Raw genomic sequence first — 23,229 nt, 5'->3', positions numbered from 1 at the left:
TGATTGTGCGTTATTGTCTATTTTCCTGGAAATGGAACACAATTTTTTCAAAATTGACATCAAATGCTAGCGAATGAAACAGTTAAAGGTCAATTTATAGTCCATATACGTCCGTTTTCTCTCCATCACTACCCTACATACACATACTCTGTGCGTCTTTTTTTGCGTTGGTATAAATATTCTGAACAGCCCCAGGAGGCAAAACAGTATATTCTTTAGACTACATCTACATGTTATGCACAGTCTACGTATATTAGACACTCGATGCACTAATACTTTTAATATTTTGCTTTACTTTGATTTCCACGGGAAGATTTATCCAGATATGTTTCTATTAAGTATTTAAACATCTCATTTGTTTCCTTAATAACATGGGGCTTGCCTCAAAGATGATGTATAAATGTATAAAAGTAAATGTGTGATTTGCCTCTGCAGTCTGTGGTGTACTGCCACGGCGGACGGATCGGGTTCTATCAGGGCGACATCCGGCTCCTCCCAGACGACATGAAGGCCTTGCGGCCGACCATTTTCCCCGTGGTGCCTCGACTTCTCAACCGCATGTACGACAAGGTGAGAAGATGAGCACATACAGGAAGCAAGCGTCTCAGTGTTTGAAGCAGCTTTTTGCCTGTGATTTTTTTCTCTCTGTGTGTGTGTGTGTGTGTGTGTGTGTGTAGTTAAAAAACGTGAGAAACTTATCTGGGGAGGTGAAGTGATTCCAAATGTGACAGGAATTGAAACACTAATGAGTCAAGCAAATATCTTTGCTGTGCAGTGAAGCATTTTTTTGTTCATTTTACATGAACTTCCTGTTTATTTCAAGTACATTTGCATCAGTTAATCAGACTAAATGCTCCTAAAGTCAGACTGAAAGAACTAGAGGTGGATTCCCTAAGAATAGTCTTGTTAAAAACATGTCTCACCCCCCCCCCCCCCCCCCCCAACCAATATGAACTTCCTGCAGATCTTCAGCCAGGCCAACACCCCGTTGAAACGTTGGCTGCTCAACTTCGCTGCAAAGAGAAAAGGTGCAGAGGTCAGCAGGGGAGTCATTCGCAGTGACAGCATCTGGGACAAGATCTTCTTCAGTAAGATTCAGGTAAATAAATAGTGTTTTCATTTCACATGTATCATCACATAAAAAGTAGATATAAACTTCCAATAGTAGGTGGAAAACGTTTCCATTTGGCGATTAGAAATTGTTGTAGTACAGCAATTAGCCACAAGGAATTCAAAATGGCCTAGAGACTAAAGAAACTGTGCCTATGTCACAGATTTAGCTTAGTTCCCACAATCTAAGTGAAGACTGATGGCCTGTTATTCATGTGTCAGTGACACAGTCCATCATAGCAGTATGACGGTACAGTGGGTCCATTGTACCATAGGAATGCAAGTGGATAGAAATGGGTACACAGCATATTTTGTCAAACTAATAAGGGTTCATTCATTAACTGTAGGATTTAGTGATGACTTGTAATTGTTGTTTATGTCCTGTATATACACAACAACATAAATAAAGGCAAATGTTCAGTGCTACAGTATGGTTTGTTTAACATTTATCTTAATCATTTTGTCTCATCTGTACACAGGCCAGCCTGGGAGGACGATTGAGGATGATTATTACTGGAGCAGCTCCTACCTCGCCCAGTGTCCTGGGATTCCTCAGAGCAGCTCTGGGATGCCAGGTCAGAGTCACACACACACACAAGTCAATCCCTAAAATGAACCCTTAGATGCGCCTTCTAAAAAAATCATGAAAACTGGATTATTTTTGGTTTGATTATTGCAGCCTGGTACATGTGAAATACAACCAGAAAAATTTGTTTATATCCATTTTTATTTATTTCATAAAATACTAGTATATATGAAACATTAATGCATGTTTAATGTTTTTAACCCCTAAATTGCCAAGTTTTTGTTAAAGAGTGATTTGAACAGGTTTCAATTAGGACAGTTTTGTCCATAGGTGTGTTAGTGTGAGGATTTTAGTTAATGTTAGGTTACAATAGCCTAAAAATAAAAATACATACATACATACAAAAATGCACAACTTGGCATACATTTTGCAACAATATGCATGAAAAAAGGATAAAATATTCCAGAAATTAAAAGCCAAAACCACAAAAATCTAACGTTTTATCAACGTGAATTGGTCATATTGACAAACTTTTACAGCATCTTTCGTCACTCTCATTGTTGAAGCTATAATCCGATGTGGATGTGTTAAAAGACCATCCACGACCAAAAAAAAACCTCGCTCTCCCCCGCTTAATACAAACAGGCACAGAAAGTTTTGAATGAGCTTTTTAATGGCTTTAAGGTGTGTAAATATGCTGCTCTATGCCAGCACGTTCAACATGTGTGTTCGTGTCCTATTCACGCTGCCCACAAATAGACAAAAAAAAGTATTTGGTTTATTGAATTGGGACTGTTTCTCAGGCTTTGGGCAAGGCCTCTTATTTCCAATCTTAATGCTTCAGCATACCAAGACATTATGGACAATGCTGTGCTTCCTCATTTGGGGAAGGTCCTTTTCTATTCCACCATGACTGTGCACAAAGCAAGCACTGTAGAGTCATGGTTTGAGTCCAACATCAGTGCCTGACCTCATAAATACTCATAGAAACTCTTCAAAATCTTGAGGAAAGTCTTCCAAGAAGAATGGAAGCTGTTGTACCTACAAAAAGGGAGAGAAAATCCTTATTAAATGATGTGATTACAGGCCCTGTTGTGGTGTAATGGTCAGGCGTCCTAATATTTGTGTCCGTATAGTGTGTGTCATCGGCAACCAGACAAAATACCAAAGTGCCTTATCATCGACTGTATTTTCCTCTAAATGGAAACATAATTTTAATTTTTTTTTACCAAAACTAGCGACTTAAGAACATTTAACATTAACTTATGTTGTAAATAAAGTGAGAAGTCGGCTCAGTTTTACAAACATTGACCTACTTTTGAGTCCTCAGAAGAATGTACACTGATGTTTTGAATCAAGCGATAGACTAAACACGTGTATCTGTCAGATCTACCTAGTTGTGTTTTTTTTCTGACGATACTCTGTGACGCATTCTTCACGACAAATCTCAACACAACAACATCCACACACGCGGGAAGCCGCATATGTGCGACGTCTGTAAGAAATGCTACGTATAGATATATTCGGAAATTCGATCGACCACACGAGAACTCACACAGGTGAGAAGCGCCATGTTTGCAACAATTGTAACGTTGAGATACATTATCGAAACACTAGAGGAGTCACACGGGTGAGGGAGGAGCCATTTTCTTGGTAAACATGTGGACTGTGTTTGAAAGAATTTGATAAACCACAGGTGATTTCAAACAGGTGAAAAGCCCCATGTCTATACACAGCACATGCACTGATACACATGATAAACTCTATGATTCCTCCCTCCTCCTCCTCCTCCTCCTCCTCCTCCTCTCTTTGTGTATAGGTGTACGAGGCCTACGGCCAGACGGAGTGCACAGCTGGCTGTACCTACACCACACCTGGAGACTGGACTCCAGGTGAGCCAACGTTTATGCAACAGACCTAGAAAAAAGAGAACGATGGCTGCTTATCGCCGCTTGACTCACTGAACTTGTTTCCCCCGACTGTACGCTCGGTCCAAAGGTCTGTGGCGGAGTTATGAGGGGGGGAGGAAATAACTCCCACACTTGAATCATGTTTATTCGAGGTCACTGGCTCTAAAGAGGTTACTCTAAACCAAGTGAACTTTTCCTGTATCTTATCAGTTGAATATTTATAGTAGTGTAGAACATGTGCAGGTTACTGTGTATCACGTAGATCAGGGGGAAAAAGGGAGTTGTCTGAGAGGGTGAGACAAAGGTAGACACTTCTTTTGTGTGTCACGATAATAATTGGTTGCTTGGTTTTGGGCCAACATCAACAAGCAGGTACAGAAAAACAAGTCACTGGCTCTAATGCCTGTAATGTAATGTATTCACGTGTGCTTCATTATTCTGTTAAACCTCTTGGCTTTGATGGTAATTTTCCAAATGACGTTCATGCCGCTGACACTTAATTATAAGGCGAGTCTTTCTGTGACTTGTTCCAACAACAAGAAAAAAAACAGGTCACTTATGAGGATCAATAAGTTGTTATTGTGAAGATATAGTTCTAAATACTGTAAGGTTTGGTTCATCGTACTTCTGCATTGTTTTGTATTGAGTTCAATATTGAAAGTGTTGACTCTATCCTGCTGGTCAAGAGGTCAACATTATTATTCCTGCTGCAGAAAATATGGAAACGTGGGAGAATGATAGTGGCAGCACACGAGAAGCAGGAGGACAGGAGGACAGGAGGACAGGAGGACAGGGCTTTTTCCAGCATGACGTCCTGTCATTTTATAACACTTTGATCACTCGGCGTGCACATGGCGTGCACACTGGCCTCCACTTTTTGAGTCTTCAGCCGATTCTGTCTGACAACTCCTCCTCCCCCTCCTCCCCCTCCTCCTCGTCTTCATGCTCATTTACGGGAAATGGCTTAAGGACTTGCACATAATCTACTCGATGATAATTAAAAAGTACAAGGCTGACAAATAGAACATTTGACTCTTTTGTTGTGCGGAGAGGAGAGCTAGGTGAAACAAACACGGCACAATGAATGTTGCTCAGCTGCAATTTAAAAATAAAACACAAGCATGACATGCATGGCATCTGGTATGTCTGCCCGGCCTGTTGTGCCACTTGCAGCGGGAAGACAAAGGTCCATAAATGCAGGCTAAGATCAGCCCCTGCTGTTCAGAGCTGGTATTGAGCATATGTTTATTTATGACATGTGGTGGTGGTGTTGCAGTCGAAATTGCAAAGACACTGCATGAAAGAAAATGTGTCATGTGAGTTTCTAATGATTCATTTTCTTGCTCTTGGCTGACAGGACACGTCGGGGCTCCGCTGCCATGTAACCTCATTAAACTGGTGGATGTTCCTGAGAAGAACTACTTTGCCGCTAAGGGAGAGGGAGAAGTAAGCGTCACAAAGAAAGACACATATATGTGTTGTATATTATAGAGCTGAAACAATAACTCAAACAATCGATTATTAATCGATTAGTCAATGAATTGTCAACTATTTGGTAGCTTTTTTCATAATTAAAACAAGTTTCTGATTGTTTCAGCTTCTTAAATGTGAATATTTTCTTCCTGTCTTTGCTTCACATAACAAAGAAATCATTAAAAGTGAATCATTTTGGTTTGTGGACAAAAACAAGACATTTGAGAACCATTTTTATGGACCAAACGATTACGAGGTTAATCGATTATGAAAATACCTGTTAGTTGCAGCTCTCGTTGTATATGTTGTATATAAACCATATTAAACGTCTGCTTTGCTAATCCCTCGTCTAGGTTTGTGTGAAGGGACCAAACGTGTTCAAGGGCTACCTCAAAGACCCGGAGAAGACGGCCGAGACGCTGGATGCAGACAGCTGGCTCCACACTGGAGACATTGGGAAATGGTTACCTGTAAGCACAATGCAGACGAGGCTACGCTCCACTTTTCGTTTTTTTTTGGTATCTTCTTACATCATTCATGTCATGTTTTCATCTGGTTTTCTCCTCTCTCTCGTGTAGAATGGCACACTGAAAATCATCGACAGGAAGAAGCACATCTTCAAGTTGGCGCAGGGCGAGTACATTTCCCCCGAGAAGATCGAGAACATCTACATTAGGAGTGAACCCGTGTCCCAGCTCTATGTTCATGGTGACAGTCTGCAGGTAATGGGTCCAGGATCTATGGACTAGTTTTTCCATGTTTTATTTACTTGAATGTGCACTTTGTAGCCTGATTAGTTCTTTACCTGCTTAGCTACTTTTGTGGGATTCAAGCCTTTGACATGTTCCCTGGTTGTTCTTTCCAGTCCTGTTTGGTGGGTATTGTGGTTCCTGACCCTGAAGTCATGCCTCAATGGGCCAAAAAGAAAGGCATGTTAGGTACCTACAATGACCTCTGTAAAAACACGGTAGGTATATGATGCTGTGGCTCTAAATCTCTCTCGATTCAAATAGTCTTCACATGAAATAGTTTAGGGTGGAAAGTGAAGATTATTCCTCTGTCAACAGGAACTGAAGAAGGCGATCCTTGAAGATTTGGTGCGTCTGGGCAAGGCGAGTGGACTCCACTCCTTTGAGCAGGTACGCTGCAAAAACACATGTTATATACATAATATAATAATATTTGGACTGTATGTTAGAATATTTCCCTATTGGGTCTTTGCAATGATATTTACGTCTATTACTCAATGTTAAATAGTCAACTATTTTGATAACTGATTAATCGGTTGAAGCTTTTTCATGATTAAAACAAGATTTCTGATTGATTTAGCTTCTTAAATGTGAATATTTTCTTTGTTTCTTTGCTCCATATAACTCATTCAAACTCAATAATTTTGGTTTGTGGACAAAGCATAATTTCCAGGTTTGACAAACATTTAACGTTTTCTGCTATTTTGTGGACCAGATGATTACTCGATTAAATAATCGTGAAAATAATCAGCAGATTCATTGTTTAGTATTTACATCATAATTTCTATACATCTGAAAGCCACATATTGCAATGACCGTGTGCAAAACCTTGAGGGAGAATCTCGGCCTCATCCGTCCTTGTTTGTGTGTCTTTGAAGGTGAAGAACATCTACGTTCACGACGAGATGTTCTCCATCAACAACGGCCTCCTGACTCCAACGCTAAAGGCCAAGAGACCAGAGCTGAAGGAGTTCTTCAAGGGGAGGATCGACGAGCTCTACAGCAGCATCTCCATGTGAAGGAGCACGTTTTTCCTAGAAGCATCCTTGGACGCGAAGATTTGATTTGACTAACTGACCTGCACGGGTCAAAGATGCAACACCTTAGGCCATATGTGCTTTGGGAAAGAAAGCCAAACACATGGCTGTGTACTGGTGAAGATTGAAACCTAAATACCTAAATGAAAACAAATCGAACAAAGAAATGGAGTCAATTTCAATGCACATTCTGTTTTTTTTATGTATGCATTTACTGCATCACAGGTGAAATGAAAGGGCAATTATTTAGCTTTAGAATTTAACGGACGGATTTCTTTTTTCACTTTGTTATAAAATTTCAACTCAACTGAATGTGAGGCGGCAGGATTGATACATTTTTTTTTTTACAAGGAATTGCTTTACGTTCACTTTTGTTCTTGTAACAAACAATTGCAAAACATTTAAAGAGATCCTATAGTGGGTGACCTTTTGTGACCTGGTGATTTATTCCATTGGCAAAGCTTCTTAACCCTGCAGTAGTGTCGAGCAATAATTGGCAAATTTGACACAAACAGCTATCAGTATTTGTCCATTTATTTTGTTGCTTTTCATTCATTTGTGATGTAGTAAGTGCATCGTACACATACACACGTTTTTTGTTGGACTTATTTTCATTTGGGATGCTCAATCTTCCATTACACTCCTTACCTGCTATCCACCAAAACGAAACCATCGAATGCTCATTCCTTCCGCAGCACAAAGAACACGTCACACGTCGAGAAGTCCGTTCTTTTTTCCTGTCACTCGTTTCCTTCGTTTTCCCTCCTCCGTCGAGTCAAACCTACAACCGAAATATGACACGTATGTCTTTGTGTGTGTTTGTGTAGTGTAGCCCAAGGAGACGTCTAGTTAAGTGTTAGATGTGTGATACTAACGCCTTGTGGAAACAAGTCATCTGATCAACATGTCAGCAAGGATGGAAGCACAGTCAGACCAAATTCGCCTGTTTGAGATCAAAATGAAGAGAAATAAAGTATCAAAGTATTCACTCATTCATTCAGTCATCTCTACATAGCTGTGACCAGCGGTTTGGCTTGCATGCTCTTTGTTTTGGATGAAGAACTTGACCCCACTGACGTTTTTTACGCTGCACAGTTGACACGTTCACTTCATTTCATTCATTCATTCATTCATCTTTGCACATCTTTGAGTGTCAGGTAAAGGAAAGTAAAGAAGAAGAAGAAGAAGAAAATGCAAACCTGGAGCTCAGGGCAGTGCATGCAGTTTGCCCTGCAGTGCTGGAACCATTTGACTTGAAAAAGGCAATTCTTTTTTTTTTGTGTGTGGCCATCCATTCATTCATTCATCCATCCATTCAGTCATTCATTCATAGCAGGTTGTATGCAGCTGCCCACAGCCTCTGCTGCTAGTGCAAGGCTTTGTAAAACGTAGGCAAAAGCTGACGAAATCCCACGACACGAAACAGAACAAACTTTTAAACAAAAACAAACCATTCTCTCTTTTCTTTTCTGAAGGGGTTTTACACGTAGTTGTAATGTATAGGCTCTTTAAGTTGATTACAGTCCCAAAGCATAAAATAAAATAAAATAAAACAACGTGGATGTACATAAATGAGGACAGCTAGATGTTAGCGTATTTATTGAATCAAACTGTTTGACTGGATTTTTTTTTTCTCTCTCTTTTGCGTGTAGTGAGATAAAATTGTGCTTATTTATTTATCTATCGCTGTAAAAATTTGAATCAGCACCATATCCTTGTAATGATTGAGTGCAGCAATAGGGACGAGGGATGGTGGGACACGGGGAAAGGGCCGATGATGAAATAAAAGATATTCTGGAATGATTTTAAACTGGTGTCTTTATTTTGTTGAAGGTACTGTATGTCCATTTTATTTTTATTTTCTTTAATGTCAGTATTGTCTGTCTAGCATGGAAGACAAAATGGACGACTCTCGGGACCAGCAGTGTTAAAGTAAATATATACTCCATGTCTCCATAGTGTACAACTTAAAATAATCTACTTTTGACATAGTATGTATTTCAAAGTAAAGTAAGTCATGTTTGTGCATTATTGTGAAGTAGCAAACACATGACATTACCAACAAAAATCATTTTTTTGTGACAGTTTAAATAAGACTTAAATATCCCTCACATTATAACACAGCTGCAAAATCAAAGTGTTATATTACACTATATATATATATATATATATATATATATATATAAAAAATAAACTGTAATAAAATAAACTAATAAGTATTGCAATTATTTGATTGATTCTGAATACGACTCAGGACGTTGCAAGTGGCCTGGTTTATGTCATGTTTAAGAGCGACCACTAGATGGCAGTGATTACTCGTTTTTGCAATAACATGATGATCAATGTCAACTTCCGTTAACTAGTTAACCGGTGACAGGTGTGTGTTTATTTGATAGTGATGACATTTTCCACTCTTTGTGAAATGATATTAACATGTTAAAGACCATTGTGCGAACGTTTAACTGGCCAACGTTCCTTTTGCGCTGCATTTTACTTGATGACGTGTGGCAGTTGGTGGAGGTTTGTGTAAATAATGGGCCGAATCAAGTGCGGAGTTTATCGTGATAGTGGATTCACGAAGAAACGGGATACTCCCGTTAAAGTGGCGCTGAGTGGACGACACAGTAAGAAACACACACACAACCATCACAACTAACCCTTACCCTAACCCCATTCTAACACTAAAACCCGGTCTTAATTCCCAAAACGTCTATTATTATTTGTGTAGAGCAGCCAAAATGTCCTCACAAAGATGGGTTTGCTTGATACGTGGTCCACGCAGCCTGTAGACACACACACAAACAAACAAACTTGTTTTTATATCTTAGTGAGGACACACCAGAGGCATAATGCATTTCCTTCCCTTACCTTAACCATCACAAATAAGTGCTTAACCTTTAACCTTACCTTGACCTAAAGCCAATTCTAACCCTAATCCTAAAACCAGGTATTAATCCTGAAAAAAAGCCCTTTAAAGTTGTGAGGCCCAGAAAAAATGTCACCACAATGTCAAAATGTCCTCAGAAAGATAGGTTTGTATGTTTTTTTTAGACCTCACAATGATATAAATACAAGAACACACACACACACACACACATAGAGAGAGTCTGGTTTCTATGACTTCAGAGGACATGCATTGACTTCCATTCATTTTGTGGATATTTATTCTGAATTTACCTTAATTACTCTTAGCCTAATCCTAATTCTAGCCCTGGCCCTAACCTTAACATAACCCTCATCTCATTTTCAAATTAAAAATGTAATTATTTACATTATGGGGACTTCCCTGTTTATCCTCATAAATACAAGTCCCCATAATGGGACTGCAGGTCCCCACAACATTATTAGTAATACCTGGACACCACACATGTTCCTAGTGAGGATTCTCTGGCCCAGGGGTCGAGAGCTGTAGGTTGCCCTTTTATTCTCCACAACTTTGTTTGAACACTTAGAGCACAGAAGATTTCTGCGTAGTAAGCATTATGAGGCACTTCCAGAAGAACCTGAGGTGGAGGAGACAACTGTTAAACCTTCAAGTACAGTTCCGGTGAGTGATGTCAAGTCTTTTTTACTTCACTACATCACATTTTCCAATTTCTTGGTGTTTTATGGCAGTAGACATCCGTAATGTTGCATTACAGCCCTGTAAATCGCTTTCCTTTCTCCTCCTTTCACATTATACCCTTGACCTCAAGCTAGATTCTGACACTGTCTCTACAAGACAGGGCCCTTGATATGAAGAATGGAGGATCTACTTTTATTAGAGTTTCAAAATTCTTACAAATTTGCAAACCTCCATCGAGTCCACATTTTAATTCAGGCAAAGTAGGATTGGAAAAAGAGTAATTTCTAGGTAAATGTTCAGTTAATCAATGTCTCTAACATGCTTCTTCTTTGTTTTACTGTCTCCTCCTTCCTCACCGACACACAGACTAGCAGTAAACCTGTCCATCTCACAGCTGTGAGCAGTCCTGCACGTAGGACAAGCACCAGACACACAAAAAGTGGCAATGAAAAAAAACCTGGCCACCAAGCGTCACCAGCGGGGCACACATCCGTTCGGGCGAATCACAAACCAGAGGCTTTTAAAGGTCGTGAAATCTCAGCAGAAGAAGAACCGCCGATCAAAGAGGAAGAAGAACAAAGCTTGACAGTGACTCCAAAAAGCCCCATGTCTTCAGCCACAGAGTCTGACACAACTCTCAGCTTTGATAATGACGAGAAAGACTGTTACTCCTCTACCTCTTTGTCTTCTAGCAGCCTGCCCTCACCAGAGACCTTCAGGAAAGAGCACTACGGTGTGTGTGCACATGTTTTATGAACCTATTTCCAAAGGCATATTCTCTTATCATATTGTCTTGTTTTCCCTCTTCTTCACAGTTAAGGAGGAGCTGCTCGGTGTCAGTCTTCAAGTAAAAAACTCCACCTTGCTGGATGTGAGCCATGCTGAGATCATCCAAATGCATCATAACCCCAACATCTCTTCTATCGTTGGTAAGTGTTTTTTTTTTTTTTTTTAAAAAAAGCTACAATAAAGAGTGTAATTCAAATATCGGGGGGACTTTTAAACTTAAACCACTGATTATAAGGGGATTTGTGTAATTACTCCGGGTGTAGATTCATTCAGTCTTTCTGTGCACAGATGCCTCCACGATTCTTGCTGAGAAAAACTGTGAAAACAGGTAGGTGAGTCTGTCACTGTCAGCTGCATTTCCTCTAAAAAATGTAACTTCAAACGCTAAGATTTTGTTGAATCTAATACATGATCATGATATAATGAGCGTTGATATTTTAAAAATTGGTCTTTTCCTCTTAGAAGCAACTACAGAGGACCTGAAGTTGAGGCTCAAATAAAACCTGAACCATTTACATCAGGTAAAGAGTCTAAAGAATCAAACATAAATACATACAAATAATACATAAACCATAATAATCAGTATATTTGTCTTTCTATTCTTATTCTGTAGCAAATCAGGGACAAGTGTTCAAGAGGAAAAGCCCAGTGATAGTAAGAAAGTCTCCTTGTTCTTGTCGTTAACTCAAAGGAAAGAAGGGTTCTGTGGTGATGATCAAAATGTAATGTTATTTGTTGGTGTTGTTTTCCCCTCAGACAACCAGCAAAAGGCGTCTTTCGTTCAAGAAGAAAGTGTCGTTCAAATACCCCCTCGTAGCTGTGGTCCCTGAAGACAAACACGTCCCAGTTATAAAATTAATTGTGAACAATGTCGTCAGCGATACGGTCCCAACATCCAGCCCAACCGAGCAGATGAAGCCTGATAAGGAAACCTCTGGAGCGGGTGAGTTAAATTCTGGAGACGGCACAGTGCATGTGAGAGTGGCGCTGAAAAGGCCTGTAAAACGTAGCCTGGAGAAAGCCAAGTTCTTTGACTTTGCTGGTGACGGTGACAGGGATTTATTCTTTCAGCGGATGAGAGAGAGGTGCGTCAAACTCAGAAGTATTCCTTTGTTTCCTCTCTCAGTCCCAGAGAGCATGGACACATCTGTTTTGTGAAATGTCCATAATCTTTTTACTAAAAAAAAACCCAGATGTATGAGATTATATTATATTAGTATTTAAATGTGTTATTTAAAAAAAATTGTACATGGAATTTTATATTCACATGAGCTTTGGCTGCTAATTACATATATATTTGTGTATGTTTTCGCTGTATGTTTAAATGTGTAGTGTGATATGTGACCACTAGGTGTCATCGCCGTACTCTAACTTGACCCAGTCCTGTCCTGATGGTTGTTTTTTTCCATTGTATGTGAAATATAAATGTTGTTTGTTATCTTCATATGTATGTGTGTTTTCTTCCATGTTTGTTTCAATTAAATTGCTCAAATGTCTAATGTAAAGTAAATAAAGTTTTAAATGTAAGTGCATTGTATGTTACTGTGTGCTTTTATAGTTGCACATTTAGGGGCCTGAATTATTTTTTTTGTAGATGTAATAGAGCTGAAACGGTTACTTATTAATTGATTACTAAATGAATCGTCAACTTTTTTGATAATCGATGAATTGGTTTGAAGCTTTTTTTCATGATCAAAACGAGATTTCTGATGTTGCTTTCTGTTTTAGCTTCTTAAATGTGAATATTTTCTTTTCGTTTCTTTGCTCCATATAACAAAGAAATCATTAAAACTGAAATCATTAAAACTCAGACATTTGAGAACATCATCATTTCCAGGTTTGACAAACACTGATCAACATTTTCTGACATTTTATGGACCAAACAATGACTCGATTAGTCATGAAAATAATCGACAGATTAATCGATTAAGAAAATAATTGTCAATTGCAACTCGCAGATGAAATAATGTGTGTATCACTTTTCAAGGGGCAGAAAATTACAATGAAGTAAAGAAATAGCTCTACAAAACACAAATAGTCTTAAAACATTTAGGGGCCTGAATTATTTTTTATTGTAGATGTAATAGAGCTAAAAACAGTTACTAGATTAAATCGATTACTAAATTAATCGTCAACTATTTTGATCATTGATTAATCGGTTTGAAGCTTTTTCATGATTAAAACAAGATTTCTGATTGTTTTAGCTTCTTAAATGTGAATATTTTCTTTGTTTCTTTGCGCCATATAACAAAGAAATCATTTGAGAGCGTTATTTCCAGGTTTGACTAACACTGGTCAACATTTTCTGACATTTTATGGACCAAACGATGACTTGATTAATCGTGAAAATAATCGACAGATTAATCGATTAAGAAAATAATCGTCAATTGCAACTCGAAGATGAAATTATTTGTGTGTATCACCTTTCAAGGAAGAAGTAAAGAAATAGCTCCACAAAACACAAATAGTTTTAAAAAACTTCCCTAAATACTGCTTTTGTGTTTGTCAGAATGCTGCTATGTTTTTATTTTAACTCTTTCCTCGTGGCGTAGTCAAGCTTGTGTGACTTTTCTGTGAATAAATCCCATGCCGTCACGATTCCCGACAAAACATCAACACGGCGAATCCGCTGACCACGTGGTACGCGGGGCCAAAAATACCAGCCAATCAGCCATTTTGTAGTAGCAGCGGGCGTCACGTGTCAGCCAATCAGAAAAATGCAGTGGGTTACCAAGCAGCTCCTGTGACTAATGCCTGTCATATGACTGTGACATCCATGGAGACAGTTACAAGGAACACGATTAGCTCACGGGCGTGAAACGGGGGGAAATAACACTTTTTCTGTACCGAATTCGTTTTTGGTACAAAAATGCCTCCGACTCTCTTCCAGAAACTTTTCAACAAGAGAAATGCGTTTTCGTCGCCGCCGCCGCGGTGTAGCAAAGATGATCCAGCTTTCAGGTAGCTAAGTACTCAGTCTCTCTCTATGTGTGTGTGTGTGTGTTTAACGTTGTTCGGGTGTGTGTTAGCGTTTATTTATGACTTTGGCTGCCACGCGTGGAGCACATGAACACTGGCTTGGCGAGTGTGTGGAACTCTTAGAGCCCCCTTTTTCCCCGTTGTTGTTTCACCGCGTTAACACAGTGACACGCAGTGCGCGGAGTTACAGGAAGACGTGCCGATGTGCCTGTTGTGTTGTGAGGGCAGCTAGCAATGCTAATGCTAGCTGCGAGTAACCGAAGCAAAGTGTGTTGCTGCTGGCTACAACACGCCGTCTCTTTCTGGGACTCGGGGGTTTATTTGCCACCCCCCGTTTGGTTGAAGTTGTTGTTTATGTTTTGTATTTTAATTATTTTAATTTTTTTGCTAGTTTAGACGAACACAGCATCCACACGTGTCGTAATAAACTAACATTAGGTTGACAATAATAGACGCCTCTCCGCCACTAACGTGTGGTATAACTAGCGTAAACACTAACAAGTTGTCTCCTTTGTCTTGTCCCCATCTGTTGTGTCCCGTTGGTAAAATTGTCTCATTAGCCTGCGTGGTTGCAGGAGAACAGCGAGGGACAGACTATACGTGACTGTACGGTTACAGCCCACGTTGTTGTGTCGCTTGCTGTGAGCGTTAAGCCCTCCAGACAACTTGGGGCAAAGTACATTTGGCTGCCGTCGGTGCTGTTACTGTACTGAGACTCACAGAGCGGGGGGAACACTGCATGCTCATGTGATCACCTCAGTTCGGTCACTGATGACCATCCACTGCTTCACACAGACTGCAGACGGGGGGGATGCACAGTGTTAATAATGTCGTGTATAGCTGCCTGCAGCACGAGAAATGATGTCTAGCGAAGTCTGCATTGGTGTAAACACAAATGTGCTCTTTTATGTATCTTATAATTCTTAAAGCTGTCGTGTTAGGCCTCTGTCTTGTGTACGAAAGCAACCATATCGATGCACCAGGAAACATTTTTTATTATCACTCCAGTGATTGTCATGTTGCCAGGAGATGGTGCATCCATAGGGCATATGAGGTTGAGCTTAATTTCAGTAGTGACTGTCACAGCTTTATTACGGGATGAAACAACATTAATATACGATACAATCTAAAAGATTGACTACATATTTATGTATTGTTTCCAGTAATTCAAATTGTGATTTTTGAATACATGACATTATTGTTTATTTTTTTTAATTTTAAGCAGATTGTGAAGAATTGCCTTAAAGTGTCTTTCCATACAATGTAAATATATGCAGCTAAAGCATGACACAGTGTCATTAGAAGCAGCGTGAGTGCTCATTATTAAAATAACCGTGGGTTAAATTCAACCTGACTGAGACACGTATCACTGAGCTGGGGTTACAGGATACTTTATACTCCCAGAGATGATTTGCAGTGTATGTTCCTAAACGTGTTGTGGGTTAGGGTAAGGTCTGGCACTTACATTTTTAATGCCCAGGCATGTACAATTGAACCTGCCATTCACTCCCGTCTGGTTGCTACTTGCACTTTGGCCCATGCCTGTGCCAGAGAGCAAATTCTGTGGCCTTTAAGGTGCCCTGTGCCCAGTGATATAAATGTGTGTGTGTGTGTGTGTGTGTGTCTGGCAGGCTGGCTTCAACCCTAGAGCAAACAGGCAGGCAGGCAGGCAGGCAGTTTCTGTTAACTCAGTGGTCAGCTTGTGCTTTTCATACCTCTGGCATGCAGTTCCCCATTCATCAGTCATGAAGTGGTCTGGGCAGAACTGTGAGGAGACAAAGGCAAAGAGGAGAGACTGATGGAGGGGACGTATTTTTGTATTATAGGTATATTTGACACAGGGCTAAACATTTAATTGTGCATAATCTTTAATATTTTTTTCTTTTTTATATACATATAATACACATTTGTTATTATATCTTACCTTAGTTAATATCTTAGTTTATGCATCGTTGTATAGGTTGTGAATCACTGTTATTTTATGTTTTTGTCAGAGCACAGACCTCCACCAAGGTAATAGAAAACCCTAATTAATATTAACTATACAAAGCAACAGCTTTGAATGAATATACATTTTACTGTTACACGACCCAGTTACCCAGCACAACACACATCACCCAGCTCCTGTCCCAGTGCCCCTGAGAATATCAGAGAGAGCAGCAGGTTGGCTGACCCTGGAAGGAAAACCCAGAAAGCCTCTCCAGTTTCTCTGGCTGCGGCACCTGACTGGGAACAGCATACTGTACATTACACCGAGAGCGTTTGGCTCACCCCGCAGCCTGTCTGAGCACTGATTGGCAGCCAATAGCTTTGCCCTCCTCAACCGCACTCAGACACTTTCACGTTCTGATTGACCCTTGCCACTTCACTGCCTGCTGAGGAAACTTCCCTCATGACTTAGGCCACGTAGAGCCCACATTGCAGTGTACGTGTTTGAGATATGAAAATGAGGCTGTGCTCCTAAGAGAGGGAAGATGGGTGTGGACCCAGCCTTTTAGTTACACACACACACACACACACAAACACAGACACACCATCTATATAGGACATAAACAGCTAAATTAGATGTGTTTTTAAAAAGTGGTTAAATGGTGTCTGAATGGAAAGTATTTTTTGTAAAGTAGGTTTTATGCAAATACCATTACACTGATTACATATTTCTTGACAATTCATGGCACAAATTGTAATATAACATAATATAATATAATATAATATAATATAATACTCTTCCTAGCCTTTTATTTTTAGTGATTTTCTTTTTTTGCCGAGTGCTTTGCAGGAGAAGTTGTGTCTCAGGTTTCCTGATTGGCGTACTGCATACTTTCATAGCTCAGTGTGTCATGTGAGGCTTTCATCAATCTTATCTGTCATGTTTGTGGGATGATCACATGGCTGTGTTCTCAGTCACGGGAATGAACCAACAAGTTGGTTAAGAAGGGAGAGGTGTGTGTATATGTACTTCATGTATTCACAATTATGTGCATATTTGGACTTGGACAGTTATTGCTTTGCATTGCAAGGTGTGTGTGCGTGCTGCGTTTGTGTGTATGTATTGCAGGCCTGCCAGGGTTCCGTAAAGACAGTGTCTGTCATCAAGTTCCTATCAGGACTATTTTAAGTGGCTACACTCGGCCTTCTCAGAACAGCAGGGTCACGGTAAAGATATAGTTTTGCGTAAAAGCTGTACATGCGTCACACACGCACGCGCACATACACTCACACAACTAGCACTCCAATAAATGCTGGCATCTGTTTAAGGGCTGACCAGAACTGCAGCACATGGCAGCTAATTTTGCTTTTGTGCCGTGTGAAGAAGAGGAACTTTTCTTTGATGTCTTAAAGATGGGGCATGATCAGGATTATTTCTGAATTATTTCAATAATCCTTTTTGCCTTTGATCAAAGATTATTTTTTGTGTGTGAAATTTTTGTTTAGCTGGCTACCTCTTCTAAAATAATAGAGTAGTAACACAGCAGACATAGTGACACGGCACTTAATGCACACACAGTTAAAGTAAAATTCGGATTTAATCATCTGCCTGAATCCCGAAAGTTGAACCAAAAAGTGTAAACTGTTAGATCACCTGACTAGTCCACTTCCAGTCTCTAAATGAGTGAGTTAGAGAGAGGGTGAGACAGGGAAGTGTGTTGTGGGTGTGTAAACTGCTGATTAACACACCTCTAAATCTAAAGATAGAACAATGTTCATGTACTTGTTGCATTGATTATATTGAGGATTGTAGGTACACCCTGATGTCTGCTTAGCATGACGACGACTCACTCATGTGAGACACAGTCATGTGCTCATTACTCTCATCACTTCCTCCCTCTCTGGGCTGTGATACAGCGATTTCAGAGAGTTCTTCATAGTAAAAACAATACAACAAAATACACAGACACCGCAGATTTCAGTGTTTTTTTTCATATAAATATTTAGTATTTAAGAAATACTCAGGGTTGTTTTTACTTCAATGAGTCTTTCTTACTTAATATTTATTTATCTTGTACAACCACAGTGAAGCCGACTCCTTTTTCCAAGCTCATTTTTAACTCAAGTCCTCTCTATCAACTTGTCAGATGTATTGCAGCTGTGGTTGTAGTAACCTCTATGGCCACATCCTCAGCCAGTCAGTGTCATGTGACTGCTGGAATGCAGAAGTCCTTAATGCAATCGAACCGACGGCAAAAATAAGCAGTTATGCAGGTAGTCAGGTGCTTACTGACCATGTGAGTCTCTGTTTACTTGAGCTTAGTCATAGCAAATTTGTTAGTTAAAGGAAGTGCAGCACTTGTGTGCATGTAACTGGACATAAACTTTTTATACTTTATAATGTATAATGTATAATGTTTCACCTAAAGTAGGACTTGGCCCTGGTAATTTTCAGTCCATATAGAATTACACATACAGTATGTTCTAATCTCTTTATGGAAGATTCCAGGTTTGACAAGCAGAGAGACCATTGGAAGAATAAGGGTGGCTTTTTTAAGTTGAGAGAAATCCAAACGATTAAATTACCCTATGTAGTAGTTAAATAGTACACTGTGTCGTGGGAAAGTAGTTCCAAGTATCATGACACAGAATGAGCATGTGTTTATTGTTTTCCACCCATAAAGAATCTTTAAAATCACTTAAAATTAACTTATTAATTTTATTGCCCTGGACCAGACTCATCACAAGTTAGATGTCTCACAGTTGACCTTTGTCATGCATTATTATCTATAATCTATTATCTAGTTTTGGTCTCTCTCCTCTTTCAAGTACTTTCACAGCAAATGATATTTGATTAAGAAAACACAGCCAACTTAAACCCCCTGAAGGGTTTGTCAACACTGGTGGGGTCATTAGATCAACACTAAACATCTTAATGTTGTAAAGATTGTTTGAATATCATCAGGCGGTGTCTTTGACAGAAATGTCATAATAATAACAATAATATTAATAGTAATAATAATGTGTCATAGCTGGAGGACAAACTGCTGAAACCAAAAGGAAACTCATATGACACAATGCCAGAAGAACGTCACATCGCATGGTCTGAGGGGATATTTATGTAACTGTCTTTCTCGGCATCTAACTAACTGAGGTCTGTTAGTAAGCTGACGTCAGACTTACCGTAGTCAAGGGAACTTGAAACCTTTGTTGTGACCTTAACACCTAGGCCTGGAACTACTACAGTATCTTTAGTTTTACAAGATCTTAACAAATAATAGTAATAAGTGATCAAACAATCAAATATAATTGCACTTGCATTGTAAATAAGCTACACTTGGCAAACTATAGATATAATTAGATGACAAATCTAGATGACATTGGGCTGCATGATTAATTGGTTATTAAGCAAGTTCTCAGATTTTTCAGCTTTATTAATGTGAATATATCTGGTTTCTTTGCTCCATATAACAAATAAGTTTGGGTGATCGAGGTTTGTGAAACAATGGTCAACATTTTTCAACATTTTATGGACCAAACACTCAACTTTCTTAATGTCTTTGAGCTCAATGTTTTCTTTACATACTTTATTTTTAGGATGGATTGTACAATTTCACCTATTTATTGTTTGTTAATTGAAGTGAGCAAGATGCAAAAAAAGGGGTAGAGAGACAGCAAGGGATTTAAAAAAAGAAAAAAAGAATACAAACAATTCCTCACTGTGACTCTTTCATCGCAGTGCTTTCTGGCAGTCAGCAGAGTCCAGGCTTGTTTCTGCTGTTTCTGCTGCTGCTGCTGCTGCTGCTGTTGCTGCCTCTGTACTGTCCAGCACACACAGTGCTCCTGCGATCACCTGACAGTCTCATGTTGTTGTGTGAATTTAGTTCATCGCTATTCTTAGACCCTGCTTTGGCTGAGAGAAGAGAGAGCAAAAGAGAGGGAGAGAGAGAGAGAGAGAGGGCTGGGGAAAGACTGGCAGACTTGCAATGATGCCCAGGTAGGAAGTGGTAACGTACCAGACTTACATGCACAGTAGTGGGCATGATAATGTTGCTTAAATGTAGTTTTAAGAGCAATATTATTGCTATTGTTTCCTTGTGTTGTCCTATTGTCTGTGTTGATAACCTGTGGCCATATTCGGCTGGGCAGCACTAGCAGTTTGACGTATGTGTGTTCGGTGGTGATGCTGATCATGGTGACCAAAATTGATTTTTATCATAATGTGGATTTAAAGATTTAAAGGTTTGTGCTGAAGCAGCATTGCTCTTGTTTTTGGATAATGAACTGGCATATACAGTTTTTAGTCAAATAGATTTGCTTCTTTTTTTTTATCTCTGACGTAATCTGACGACAGTGAATCGTATCAAAGAAGTTATGACTGCGTCAACTGTTTGTCTTTATGTGATTTTATTTCATAAATGTAACCGAAACCCAGCGCTTCCTTCAGAGATAAAGAAAGTTGGTCAAGGAAATGAATACCTGTATGTATGCATGCATGGGTTTTTGAGTCATTTTTTGCTTCAGACAGTTGAGGCCAAAGCAGTACAAGTATGTAACAGTCATGAAGTCATGTGCTCCTTTTATGAATGACTCCCCTCTCTTTCTGTCAACGCTGTGACTGTCACAAGCTCACTGATGGGACACTTCCTCCTTCGCTCTCGTTCTAGCCTTTCAGATGCTTTTCTGTCTTTTTGTCAGATGTTGTCTGTTTGCGTTTGTTTTCTGTGACCTTTACTCCCGATATCAGTGCTTCATCTTCATCATCGGTTTTCCAGCTGTCCTTTTGTTGCAGTTTGGATTCGTCATACTGATTTTCTTGTGTTGCACTGCACGTTTGTTCTTTCTCGCTGTCATGTAACTTGTATCTATTCTTTTGCTCTTTAGTTATTTATAGCCTTTCGTTTGGAAATACCTTTTATTGTTTAAATTTTGTGCGTTGTCATACCTTTTGCTTCCTTTCCTTTCCTTTGTACTCGCTTCTGGGCTGATCTATAGACAACACATTATGATAATTTTATAATAGTTTCACTGTCACTCGTATCAACCCATCCCCATACAATGCAATTTTAGCTCATTATGTAGGCCAGGCAGGCATAGTATCACTCATTTAGCACACAAACTGGATGAGAGGTTCAGGTTCCATTTAGACACGACTCCTCCTGTACCAGAACTGATCTTGTGTGTTTTAAAATGCAGCTTTGATTATCCAAATGCCATGTGAATGAGACCTGTCACCACCAGCAGCAGCAACCTTCGTCATAGTCTAACATAGCCAGAACTATGTTACACACAGCATTCCAGACAATAATAAAGGATTGTAATGACCCTCCTCGTGTGTCTTCATAGTTTTAAAAAAAACAAACAAGGCAATCACGAGAAAGATCCGGCATTGTCTTCACGGACTGATGTTACATTTTATGAACGGCACGTAACTTTGAAACAGCAAGGAACCATGAGGTGGGAGCTCTAGTAACACAAGCGCAAGCAAACAACTGTGCAGCAGAAGAAGGCATGTGGTGAAATGTGGCTCCTTCTGTTGAATACTCACAAAGCCTCATTTAAATTCAGATGGTGGTTTCGGTCTATGTTGGAAGGCAGTGCCTCTGGGAAGTGGAAAGAAAGTGAGCTAAAGAAGTGAATGTTCAAGATGCTTCAATGCATTTTACAATTTTGCCCATATGAGCTTAATAAATGGATGTTTTTCTGCTTCTTGATGCCACATTTGAAAATTCCCCACTCTCCGCCTACTGCTGTCTCGCAAATCTGAATCTCTCTGCCTCCAAAAATACTGGTCATACGTTGACACCTGGTTCTCGAGAAGAGTCACAGACCTTGTCTTTATTTAACGGTTCCTTTTCCACCATTTCCCACCAACCTATGTTCTATAAATGCTCGTGTTAAGGGATGCTCCCAACCCCACAATAAAGGTCTTATTTTTAGCTCTGCCATGTGTCCATCTGCCCGACCCATCCATTTGTCAGATCAGACAGAAATCCCCATTGGTGAGCGCTGTGCCGGTCCAGTCTGCTGTCGTCTCCTACTAAATCACGCAGGGGGACCGCGTTTCTCCAAAAGCAAGGGGCGACTGCCAGAGTGCTCTGATGATCTGCTTGTACCCACAGTGATGCAGGCCTGCCTCTCCATTCACAATATGACTTGAGATTAACTGTGTGAAACCACAGGTTACTTGTTTCAACAAGTGTGGACCTGGAGGCTGCTTGTGAAAATAGCTATTTTACGAGGAATAAATGGTCATACCGGTCGATATTTAGCAAATGTGTTATTATTTAGAAAGAGATACACTTTTAACAAATATTCTTTCAGTAGTAGTTTTGATATACCAAGGTAGTTACTGTCTATATCATACGCGGACTACTTGGATTAGGGAGTGTGGCGCCTTCCCATGAATTGGACCCCTGTGGGGGGGGGTTTGCCAGCAATGTGTCTGGTGGCCAGGCTCTGATTTATTGGCCCTTTTTAGGGCACACACACAGAGAAATGACATCTGCTGCCGCGTGGACCCACCACCTGCAGGGACAGTTAGCCATGGAAGCTGGGTGGCAAGTGAAAACAAGAGCGTGGGCATGCACTCCTCACCTTCCAAAAGAGGGTGTCTTGTAACTGATACCTGGATCGTGACAGCATTGTCTCTAATGTATATTTCCTGGAAGAAAAATGGCCGCAGAATGTTTATCGTCACTGACTTTTGCTGCTTTATCCGTTTTAATTGGTTGTTTTTTTGTCTCTCCCACCTTCCATCCTTCTGTCCTTTATCTGTCTTTCTCTCCACCATTTATTTCCCCCCTCCACCTAGCTGGCCACATCCCCACCTGGAGCCCAGTCAGATCAGGCTCATAGTTTACCAGGACTGTGAGCGGCGCGGCAGAAATGTCCTCTTCGACTCCAACACTAAAAAGAGGGGCACGGAGGAAACTCCCATCACTGTGAGTAACATGTCTGTGTGTGTCTGTGCCTGTGTGTGTTGTTATTTGCAAGCTCATTCTTACTGGTTTGGGAAAAGTTTAGTGTGTTGCAGCTCTAGTTCCAAAGACGATGATAGACTGTCAGGATAGATTATCAGAGGTGGGACACGGGCAGAAATAGAGAGACTGTCAGAGGCATGACATCTAACAGGAGTCACGTGATTGTCATGATGTGCAGA

The 23,229-nt window shown here is 40.0% G+C and overlaps 3 protein-coding genes across 7 annotated transcripts in view; all 3 read left to right on the top strand.

The window, feature by feature from the left end:
• Positions 1 to 8,615, top strand: part of acsl6 (acyl-CoA synthetase long chain family member 6) — a 30,428-nt gene extending 21,813 nt beyond the window's left edge. For both annotated transcript variants that reach the window (XM_058627734.1, XM_058627735.1), the window contains exons 12-21: positions 436 to 570; positions 965 to 1,099; positions 1,590 to 1,685; positions 3,456 to 3,528; positions 4,904 to 4,992; positions 5,373 to 5,489; positions 5,598 to 5,741; positions 5,885 to 5,986; positions 6,087 to 6,158; positions 6,647 to 8,615. In XM_058627734.1, coding sequence (XP_058483717.1) covers positions 436 to 570; positions 965 to 1,099; positions 1,590 to 1,685; positions 3,456 to 3,528; positions 4,904 to 4,992; positions 5,373 to 5,489; positions 5,598 to 5,741; positions 5,885 to 5,986; positions 6,087 to 6,158; positions 6,647 to 6,787 — 1,104 coding nt within the window. In that variant the 3' untranslated portion in view covers positions 6,788 to 8,615. The remainder of the gene's footprint in view (positions 1 to 435; positions 571 to 964; positions 1,100 to 1,589; positions 1,686 to 3,455; positions 3,529 to 4,903; positions 4,993 to 5,372; positions 5,490 to 5,597; positions 5,742 to 5,884; positions 5,987 to 6,086; positions 6,159 to 6,646) is intronic.
• A 557-nt stretch (positions 8,616 to 9,172) lies between these two features.
• On the top strand, positions 9,173 to 12,729 carry LOC131458763 (uncharacterized). Of its 2 annotated transcripts, none has more exons than XM_058628007.1 (8): positions 9,173 to 9,429; positions 10,258 to 10,352; positions 10,737 to 11,103; positions 11,186 to 11,299; positions 11,448 to 11,487; positions 11,625 to 11,680; positions 11,773 to 11,813; positions 11,916 to 12,729. In XM_058628007.1, the coding sequence occupies exons 1-8, from the start codon at positions 9,339 to 9,341 to the stop codon at positions 12,315 to 12,317; spliced, it is 1,206 nt and encodes a 401-aa protein (XP_058483990.1). In that variant the 5' UTR covers positions 9,173 to 9,338; the 3' UTR covers positions 12,318 to 12,729. The 2 variants fall into 2 exon arrangements, with proteins under 2 accessions (XP_058483990.1, XP_058483989.1); XM_058628006.1 differs by having other exon boundaries at positions 11,622 to 11,680.
• Positions 12,730 to 13,916: 1,187 nt separating this feature from the next.
• Positions 13,917 to 23,229, top strand: part of fnip1 (folliculin interacting protein 1) — a 29,844-nt gene continuing 20,531 nt past the window's right edge. For all 3 annotated transcript variants that reach the window (XM_058627253.1, XM_058627252.1, XM_058627251.1), the window contains exons 1-2: positions 13,917 to 14,120; positions 22,882 to 23,011. In XM_058627253.1, the coding sequence (XP_058483236.1) occupies positions 14,029 to 14,120; positions 22,882 to 23,011 (222 nt within the window). In that variant the 5' untranslated portion in view covers positions 13,917 to 14,028. The remainder of the gene's footprint in view (positions 14,121 to 22,881; positions 23,012 to 23,229) is intronic.

This window comes from Solea solea, chromosome 4, assembly GCF_958295425.1.
Source record: "Solea solea chromosome 4, fSolSol10.1, whole genome shotgun sequence".
In the NCBI taxonomy this organism is placed as follows: Eukaryota; Metazoa; Chordata; class Actinopteri; order Pleuronectiformes; family Soleidae; genus Solea; species Solea solea.
The sequence above is the reverse complement of the archived record's forward strand: the minus strand, read 5'-3'. Positions and strand labels throughout refer to the sequence as shown.

What these genes read in the sequence shown, in the direction of transcription:
- LOC131458763 (XM_058628006.1), top strand. Translation starts at nt 9,339, where the DNA reads ATGGGCCGAATCAAGTGCGGAGTTTATCGTGATAGTGGATTCACGAAG. An exon ending in GGCGCTGAGTGGACGACACA is followed by an intron (nt 9,430 to 10,257) that starts GTAAGAAACACA and finishes TTGAACACTTAG; the next exon opens with AGCACAGAAGATTTCTGCGT. An exon ending in GAGAAAAACTGTGAAAACAG is followed by an intron (nt 11,488 to 11,621) that starts GTAGGTGAGTCT and finishes TTTTCCTCTTAG; the next exon opens with AAGCAACTACAGAGGACCTG.